The sequence below is a fragment of the Scleropages formosus genome, chromosome 10 (assembly GCF_900964775.1).
Source record: "Scleropages formosus chromosome 10, fSclFor1.1, whole genome shotgun sequence".
Lineage (NCBI taxonomy): Eukaryota > Metazoa > Chordata > Actinopteri > Osteoglossiformes > Osteoglossidae > Scleropages > Scleropages formosus.
Window position 1 is genome coordinate 18,549,128 of NC_041815.1, and position 10,145 is coordinate 18,559,272.

Sequence of the window (10,145 nt, forward strand, 5' to 3'; positions counted from 1 at the left end):
ATGTTCTTCAGGGAATCAACAAATCTCAGAGGAAAAAGAAAACATTATCATCTTTGCATGGTTAGAAACATCGAAAACATCCCCAGTCCCATCAAAGACTCTTCACCGTGCATGTTCAGCTCCTCACAGTTCCAGCTGACAGCTGAATCTCTGAATATCTATCAGTACTGTACTGGACTGGACTGTTTAGTCTAAGTCAGCCCTTTTTGTAACAGTTTACACAAATATGATGCACCAGCACCTCTAAAATATTAAAAATCTGATTTTGAATTTTTTTTAGATTTCTTTGACAGTCTGGAGGACTCTGCTCGGACTGCTGCCCCCGCGACCCGGCCCCGGATAAAAGCGGAGGAAGATGGATGGATGGATGGATGGATGGATTTCTTTGACAGAGTATCGACTTTTCACTTTTGCTACAGATGTAAACCATTTGTACACTTTTATTCATATTACACTTACTTATTTAGTAGACACTTTTCTCCAAAGCAACTTCCAATGACCTTTATATAGTGTTATCAGCCCACACACCTTATTCATGAAGGTGACTTACACTGCTAGAGACACTACTTACACTGGGTCACTCATCCATACATCAGTGAAACACACTCTCTCTGTCTCACTCACACACTATGGGGGAACCTGAAGAGCATGTCTTTGGACTATGGGAGGAAACCCACACAGACAAGGGCTGAACATACAAACTCCACACAGACTGAGCAGGGATCAAACTCATGCCCTCTCACACCACCCAGGTGCTGTGAGACAGCAATGCTACTTGCTGCACCACTGTGCCACCCATATTAGTTAACCCATCTTCGCTATGCTTTGACCTTACAAGATATGTTCATCCCTGACTACTCTGAGGATGATGATCTGCTGTAGAAAGCAACATCAAAGGAAGAAGTCATGAAGTTGAGTACGATGACAGCTATTACAAGACTGGGCAGAAGGGAACGCAGTGGTTAGAGCTCCTCCTGTTGAATTTGAAGGACCCGGGTTCAAACCCCATCTACTGCTATGGCAACCTCCCACTCTAGTCATATTTATCATCTAGGCTTCATTTTTGAGTTAAGGGCTCAAAACTTGAAATGGTGGTCCTTTTGGTTGTGCTGCCTGTCATTAAAGTAAAAGGGAAGTGCGTGGGGTGGACATGAAGCAAACAAGACTCCACTGAGCTTGTTTCAATCCCACAAGAGCTGGAGGAGCACCTGCTCAGGAGGCACGTCCATACCCTTCAAGCACCAACTGAGACACCAAAGCACCAATTAGCGCACGCACGCTTTCTGAACCGCTTGTGCCATACGGGGTCGGGGGGAACCGGAGCCTAACCCGGCAACGCAGGGCATAAGGCTGGAGAGGACACACCCAGGACAAGACGCCAATCCGTCGCAAGGCACCCCAAGCGGGATTCGAACCCCAGACCCACCGGAGAGCAGGACCCGGTCCAACCCACCGCGCCTCCGCACCCCCCACCAATAATAAGCAGCATTCTTTAAAAGAACGAAATTCCGCATTCATTCCAACCATAGGTGGGGCTCGCGCTCCGCCTCACGCCAACATTCTTTAGTCGCAGGTACAGAGTAAGAGTAATTCATTACAAGTTACAACTTTCTCGTTACCGCACATTTTCGCGTAAAGCCAGTAGGTTAACTTTTTTCAAACTCTTCTGTGTACACAGAACTCTAAAACAGTAGACACGTATAACAACGAATGCATTCGTTCATACAAGTTGGAGAGCATGTTGACAGATCGTTGTGTGTGTGTGTGTTTCAGTTTGTGTTTAATTATGTGTGGGTGTGTGTTTCCTCCCTCTCTGCTTCCTTGGTGCCGTGTTGTGGGTGCGGACATCGTCGTAACTCCTCACAACAGTGTTTTAGTCCCACAGCTTCTCACGCTCACTCGTCTGGAGCTGCTTCCTACTCACGTGCAGCACTTTTGCTAAGTAAGTGTCTCTAAATGAAATGTCATGATTTTCATCTTTAGTGGGCCTTGCTAGTCTCGGGACTTTATTCCTCAACCTCCATCCGTTTTTTTTTGCTATTTGCGATACTACTAGGTGCGGAGTTCCAGTTTTAAAATGGCAACATCAAAATACCTCCATTTTGGACGAGCTTTTTTTTTTTACAGTCACACACAGTGAGGCTGATCGCTGAAGTTACTGCGCGCTTCATTTTTTGTAATCCAGTATTTGCAGTTCTGGATAAAACCTTACACACTTGGGCTGTTTTCAGGCCGTCGAGATGCAGAAGTATTTTTATAGTTTGTTTCAGTACGCCGATGTGTCTCAAAATGTATTTTATTTCCGGTTAAAAACTTTGGTCTCTTCACCACCACCATCATCATCGTAAATTAGAACTGTGCTGATCCGTCAGGATAAAACTCTTTTCTGCAAAGTTTAAGTCCCGAAGTTTTCCGATGACTTGAGGTTTGAGAGACTAAGCTAGTTGTTAAACCTTAAAATATTGTGTTATTAATGGTTTAGTTTGGATGGAGCAGAATTTATTGGCGTTTTTTATAACCCAAGGACTCGATCCTCAATGTAACAGTTTTTAAACAGTTTAAATAATAAGTATGACTTTAATGACTGAGAGTAAATGCAATATGTTTCACAATTGGGGAAGTTAGTGTTTTGGCTGTTTTAACGTGAAATACAGTATCTTCTGTTCCCAGCAAGCTCTAGGTCACTTGGCTCATCCATCATGTTTGCGGCCAACAAAATTCTTCAAGGGGTGTTGAATGTTGTGAGGTAAGTGGACTCGTCGCACATGCATCTGGTCCACTAACGTTGGGTTGTGGCTCCGTTGTGGTGGAACGAGCTCCCCCTGCCACTCAGAACTGCTGAATCTCTGCCCACATTTAAAAAGGGTCTGAAAACTCACCTCTTCCAGACTCACTTCGCCCATCATCTCTTAAGTTCATGTGACGTGTAAATGCTCGTGCGCCATAACTTTATGATCGTGCTCGGATAAGCCTTTACAAAGCTACTCCTGTATTGTCTGTAAATGTTTCTGTATCCAAAAAGACGAAAAAACCCAAGGAAGGCGATCGGGAATCGTCGATGTTCTGAGTTTCACGCACCTACTCCTGCGATGAACATCGGTGCATAAAGTTGAGAGGAACAAAACTAGGTTTACTTAAGAATCGCACGTTTGCAGCTATGTCTCCCTTTCTGCTAATGTAATGCACATATTGTATTTTCTATGAGATGTATGTCGCTTTGGAGAAAAGCATCTGCAAAATTTAATAAATGTAATGTTCAGGTCTTTAACATGCATCTGCAGATCTTTCTGGGGGAAAAAGTATGCTTTTAGTCTAATAACTTGTCAGCTGTCATTATTTTTACCTAAAAGAATGTATACACTTTAGATAAAGCAGTCATGCAATGTTAAGAACACCAACATGCATCACCTTCTGAATTATGCAATGAGTATTTTGTAAATAGTGAACAGTTCATAATGAGGAAAAAAATATCGGTATTAGATTGTAACAATTACATTGTGGAGTTATTGTATGTTACAGTAGAACACACTGTTTACCAGTAGTACATTTACTCTTTTAAATTCATCTTTATGATGGACAGTTGAAACAAGTCAGAAGTTAAATGACAAAGTGTTGATAGCGCAGAGGTTGCAGTTGCTGCTTTTGGACCCGAAGGTTACAGGTTTGATCGCCATCTCTGGCTGCAGTACCCTTGAGCAAAGTACTTACCCTAAATTGCTCCAGTAAAATTACCCTGCTGTATAAATGGGTAAATAATTGTAACTTAACACTGCAAGTCAATTTAGAGAAAAGCGTCAAACAAATGTAAATGTGGAGTCTTTAAGATTCATTTGGTTTGAACATCAGAAATATCTAATTCACCTTTTTAATTTTTGTTTGATAGTGGTGTTGATATCAATCAGTTCCTGCCTTCAGATCCTGTAAGTAAAAAAGAAAAATTTCTTTCATTCCTCTTTTATGAGCGGGTGCGGTGGCACAGTGGGTTTAACTGGGTCCTGCTCTCTGGCGGGTCGGGGGTTCGAGTCCCGCTTGGGGTGCTTTGTGACGGACTGGCGTCCCATCCTGGGTGTCTCCCCTCCCCCTCCGGCCGTACGCCCTGTGTTGCCGGGTTAAGCTCCGGTTTGTTGCAACCCCACTTGGGGCAAGCAATTGTGTGTGTGTGTGTGTGTGTGTGTGTGTGTGTGTGTTCTTTTATGTAACCTTGCCATTGAAATTTTACATGTAAAGTATGTTTTCTCTTAAAACTGGCAAAAATGACACCTAGACAGTACAGCAAAACAGGATACATTTAGCTCTTTGAGACAATCTCATTTTACCCATTATTCTCTTATTTGAAAATTATACTATTAATATGTTTAATATAGTATCTTGGAGGGGGTGCTGTTTTATTTAAAATGACTTCAGTGCTGATTTTGCTGTAGATTTTTAGAAATGAAAAATAAACACGCCTTCTTTAAGCTAATGGACCAAGGAAATTTAAATATGTCAGCTTTATGTGATATGATTATTTGTTGAAACCTGGTATTTTCTTTTACTAATGCTTTAATTTTAACTTTATGAGGTGTATCCTTTAAAATGTCTGTTGAGACAAACACGGATGCTTTGGCGTGTGCCTAATAGGAGCTGTTTTGTTCACTCTCTAGCACCCACCCCGCATGCCACATGTGTTTGCCGAGCACAACGAGAGCCCGGAAGAGAAGCAGTTCCGTAAGGTCTTCCAGCAGCTGGCTGGAGATGTAAGTCATTCCCTTCAGCTTCTTTGTTTTCCCCCATCTGCTTTCCAGCTAGCCCTTTGACTTGATTCGTTTACATATAAGTAAATCATTACTGGTATTTCTGCGTATCGAGTCTAGAACAGGTAGGTATTGGCTCAGACTGTCTTATAACTCATGAAATTTTAAAATGCAGCTCCATACATCACTATTATTACAACAGCTTTCAAGTGGTAGAAAACAATCTTTAATTCCAAATAGTCATCATGCTCACTGACCTGTCATCAGTGCTCAGCTCACAGCTGTTTCAGAAATTGAAAAGAATCAAGTAGGAAATAAATTAGGGTTTGGTGAACAAACATTTCTTAGTTTTGGGCAAGCTGTTGGGCTAGTTCTTATCGTTTCGTTCTTTTGTATGGCCTCTATGTGAAGAATTTTGCTCGAGTAGATGTGTAGGAAGGGAGTGTATTTGTGGGGAGAGTGTTTTAGTGAAGGGTGGGGCAGGCAAGTAGGTTAGACGTGCCAAGGCATGAGTAATGTGCATTCTTTCATGAGATTTACCTTGAGATTAACAATATTAACAGTTGTATCTGCAGTAAAAATGAGTTTTATACCAATGACTGGGAAACAGGATTCAGTATGAATGAGAAGTATTGATACCTTTTTTGTAACAAATCCATTCTAAATTAGTTTTTCTTTTTTCTGTTATCATATTTGATTTACGGATGTTAATATAAAAAAGAACAGATAATGCAACTGAATCTAGGGTTCTTCACATTTCTTTATTTATGGGTCTCTTCTGACTATACTTCAAAACTTGTGAGACATGCTAACATTTATTTAGCAGTTGCTTTGTCTGCAAAAGACATTTTTTGTAGTTTTTAGTAATACTGTAGGAGGGGAAACTCCTGAATTTAGATGAGACTTTAACCCTTTTCCTGGTTCATATGGCAATTCGATATTCACGTTATACGACCTTGGACATAATGGCTATATCTGTTTCTACCATGTCGCTCAATGATTTCTTCAGTGTTCTGTGTCATTGTGTAAGAAGAGTGCTCTATAAGAACAAATTGAATTGACACCCACTGCTGTCTTGGGTATCTTTCGTATTTGTGTAAATTTTAGGCCTATCATTTACGTATTTCCCCATCCACCCATGTTTAATAACCGCTTGTCCTAAGCAGGGTCGCGGTGAACCAGAGCCTATCCCTGAAACACTTGGCACAAAGTTGAGAGAGGTGTACATCCTGGACTGGTCGCCAGTCCATTGCTGGGTAACCACACACTCACCCATTCATACACTACATACAATTTAGCATCACCTATTCACCTGAATTGCATGTCTTTGGACTCTGGAAGGAAACCAGAGCACCTGGAAGAAGCCCTCGCAAACTCTTTATAGACCGAGTGGGGACTGAACCCACATACTCTTTTTGCCACCCCAGGGCTGTGAGGCAGTAGTGTTACTCACTGCACCACCATGCTGTCCGTTCAAGCATGTTTGTTTCAAATCATTTCTTTTTTAGGCAGTTTAAACTAGATGTTTAACGGAAGACGGAAGCTTTGCTGTTATACAAGTCCCGTACTACGTGTTGTAAGGTACTGGACCATTTTCTAAGAAGCAAAGCCTCCAGTTTTTTTTAGGGTGGAGGAGCTATAATTGTTCTCTGCACTGCATGGCAGAACTTGTCCCTGAAGTTGGATGATTCTGAGATCTGGTAATTGGTGAGGACATGGAAGGTGTCTGACTTTAGTTAAACTACTTGAATCCATGTTGCAATGTATATGGGAATATTGTGAAGAATATTTTTGAACTTTACGACACACACTTGTTTACCTAAAATGGCTTTGTGTTCCTTGACCTTTATAGAAATGTTGCAGAAATAATTTTGCTTTGGAATCATTGAACAGGCACAAGATGATTCATACTGGTGCCGGATAGAGCTAAGGCCTTTTTTAGTTTTTAATGAAATGTAAATCCATTCAGATGTAGGAAAAACATTGGGATTGATGTGCCTTAAATTCAGACTTTTGACAGTTTGGCTTCTCTTGTGCCAGTTGTCAGAATTTTTGTTACTGCTATATATATGGAATTCTTATTCAGTGTAATTTGTCCTGCGTAGCTCTTCTGATGGTGTCATCTGCTTTTGTTTGAGTCCTCTTTCGTGTTGTTTCTGTTATTTTGTATACCCATCTTGTGTATATTAAAATAATTTAGCAAAGCATAGCTCTTAGTTTGAGATTTTATGTAATTTAAATAGGAATTTTTCAGTTGTGTTTAAGTACCATATTTCTTAGGCATTAATCTCCTAAGAAGAGGACATGGGCTCTCTGGGCTAAACAACACTTTTTTTTTCTGTTTCTCAGGATATGGAAGTCAGCCCTACCGAACTGAAGGACATCCTCAATAAAATTGTCGCAAAACGTGAGCATTTTTAACCATTGAAACTGTATTTTCTCTATGGTTACTTTTTAAAAAGTTGTCTTTTGACTTGAAGTTTTACATCAGTTGTTAGTATCTATATTCATGATATGGATATCAGCTGAACTCAAACTGTGGCAATTCCATGTTATGCTTCTTTTGCTGTTTTACTCTGATACATATGTGGTGGCATCCTATACGCCACTTTACATTTATTCATTTAGCAGATGCTTTTGTCCAAAGTGACATACATCTCAGCAGAAGTACAATTTTATGTATTACATTGAGAGAAGGAGACATAGCTGCAGACATGAAAGTCTCAAGCAAACCTAGTTTGTTCCCTGCCACTTGCTGCACTGAGATTCATCATTCGAGTAGGTGCATAAGACACAGGATTTTGAAATGCATGTTGTTTTCATCCTTTTGCCTTTGTATTTTCCAGTTGTCCGTCATTTATATCTTAATTTCTTTCATATTTAAATGACTAGAGCTCTGCATGTGCCACGGAACAGTCCTCTGCTTTTGCCGTCGTATGATTTTCGGACACCTTGGGTCTTTAGTTCACTCCTCCGAAATGCAGTAGAGACTGTAACAAAGTTTTTTCTCTTATAGATTGTGACCTGAAGACTGATGGTTTTAGCATTGAATCCTGCAGAAGCATGGTGGCAGTCATGGACGTATCCTACCACAACAACTATATACATTTGGAACAGCGGTGATGAAGGGGGCTGTATAAGTAAATTACATACATACAGGAAGTGAACATATCAGTTCCTGTATTTATACCATTTATAAATGCACAGTAAAGGCTCATAATTGTATTGGAATTTTTCCTTCACTGTAAGATATAGGGTGATAGCTCTGGCAAGCTGGGCTTCCACGAGTTCAAAATTTTGTGGAACAACATCAAAAAATGGCAGGTAATGGTTACAACCTGGTTACGTCTTAACAGAAAATATTCTTTTGTTTTGATATAGTGGTGATGAAAGCGTACTAAAAATGTCTTTACAAGTACAGTGTGTATGTATACAGACATGATGTTTTTTTAGGTTGTATGTGTGTATATATATATTATATATATATATACACACACACACACTTAACATATGCACAGAAGCAACACAGACATTGATATGGTTGTGACTGTAACCATTTGTTAATTCCTCTTTTTTGTGTTTTGCATCAGGGTATTTACAAGAAATATGATGCAGACCGTTCTGGAACCATTAGTGTTTATGAGTTATCCGGTGCTTTGAAAGCTGCAGGTGAGCACGGAAAGCACAACGCTCATATATGCAGAGGTGTATCTTCAAGCTTAAACTGACTGGAACTGACAGCTTTATTAGCATCACTTATTGCTACACATAAAGTTTGTTCTGCTTACACTTTATAGTTGTCCAACCACACCAATACATTGATTTTACTGCGTGGAAGATGTTCTGAAATCTTAAAATACTTCACAACATTTTTGCAATTACACCTATGAAGTTTTTGTATTTGTTTTTTATATTTAGCAGGTGCATCTGTCTAAAGTGATTTTAAATGTAGCTTTTTGTATAGTTTAATGTAGGATTTAAATAGTGGTATAGCAGGTTTTGGATGTTAAGCTTTCGCCGAAGGGTATCGTGAATCAGGTTTTTCTGGTTCATATAGTGTTTTCATACCCAACCCAGTGAACTAGTTCTAACCAGAGGAAAAAAGGCACAAATGTCAGACCACTACTACCTAGCCATAACACCCTCCTCTTCATAGACAGACTGCTGTTGTGAGTGTCACTGATCCAGAATTTTATGCAGACTGATAGAAATGTTCCCATGTTTGCAAAACAGGCTTCCAGTTTGATGACAACCTGTACCAGCTAATTGTTCGTCGATATTCCGATGAGAGTGGTAACATGGACTTTGACAACTACATTGCCTTTATGGTGAGGCTGGATGCCATGTGTCGTAAGTACAAAGCTCTGCTTCTCCATTCTTCTCAAATTTCAGTGAAATTTTTCTTTAGAATTACACTGTTAATTCAGGCTGGCATGAAAACTTTTTTTGTGCTGCAAAATTTCAGGTGCATTCCAGACCCTTGACAAGGATAGAGATGGAACTATCCAGATAAACATTCAGGAGGTAAAGAGACTGCATTTCTTAAATTAAAGATGTGTTTTATGAATTTACCCAGCTGAGTTAGATTTTTAGGTTTCGTTAGGCTCAGCACAAATATGAAGGGTGACAAGCCCACTTGATTTTGGCTTGGAATGTTAGTGGAAAAGCTGCATAATTTTAGAGCAATCATCCTTTCCTTTAGCTTATTAAAGTACTGGACAGAGTAGTTTTAAATGTATTGTTTTAGTGCAGTGTATGCTGATGACTTATTGTGTCTCTCCCTACAGTGGCTGCAGTTGACAATGTACTCATGAACACTTGAGCTATGGGACTGCATCTATCTGCATTCTCTACTTTTACTTGCACAGTTTGATGACATTCCCCCAAGCCTTACGTAAACACGATTCTCAAATGCTGTTGATGCGTGCCACACTTCTGCCGAAGTGTGCAGCTGTATTTGGTATGCAGTTGGAGAAGGTATTTGGATAGGTATCCAATAACTTCTGTGTACAACAGTTTATAAATGCTGCGGGTATTTACTCTCTTTATTCCAAAAACGTTGTAAATGTTTAGATACAGATTTCCACTGGCAGTTTTTATTTCTACATTTGCCGAAATGTGTATACAGTCATGAGTGTCTCAAGAGGTCAGCTGGTTAGTTTGCGATTCTGTCACTAGGTGTCGCTGCAACGGCAACACAAGAGTCATTTACTTAGAGGGAGAAAAGGATGATATAACAGATCTTTTAACAGCCTGTGAACCTGTTACAAATACTATTCTGTTTAGTGGATGTGTTACACTAGAAAGTCCATTTTAATTAAAGCATTTTTTTGTGATTCACTCATCTCAAAGGCCGTCTGTTCTCCTTTAAAATCATCTACATTTATGTTGTATTGCGTTATTTATTTGCTT

At 39.9% G+C, this 10,145-nt stretch overlaps 1 protein-coding gene across 3 annotated transcripts; it reads left to right on the forward strand.

Moving 5' to 3' along the window:
* The first annotated feature begins 1,597 nt into the window (after positions 1 to 1,597).
* Positions 1,598 to 10,077, forward strand: capns1b (calpain, small subunit 1 b). Of its 3 annotated transcripts, none has more exons than XM_029255260.1 (12): positions 1,598 to 1,641; positions 1,886 to 1,942; positions 2,655 to 2,746; positions 3,884 to 3,920; positions 4,644 to 4,736; positions 7,083 to 7,140; positions 7,750 to 7,814; positions 7,989 to 8,057; positions 8,324 to 8,402; positions 8,967 to 9,083; positions 9,199 to 9,257; positions 9,521 to 10,077. In XM_029255260.1, exons 3-12 carry the CDS (start codon positions 2,700 to 2,702, stop codon positions 9,545 to 9,547), a joined length of 651 nt encoding a protein of 216 aa, XP_029111093.1. In that variant the 5' UTR covers positions 1,598 to 1,641; positions 1,886 to 1,942; positions 2,655 to 2,699; the 3' UTR covers positions 9,548 to 10,077. The 3 variants fall into 3 exon arrangements, with proteins under 3 accessions (XP_029111093.1, XP_029111091.1, XP_029111092.1); XM_029255258.1 differs by having other exon boundaries at positions 1,600 to 1,641; positions 2,671 to 2,746; XM_029255259.1 differs by lacking the exon at positions 1,598 to 1,641 and having other exon boundaries at positions 1,804 to 1,942.
* The last annotated feature ends 68 nt before the right edge of the window (positions 10,078 to 10,145 follow it).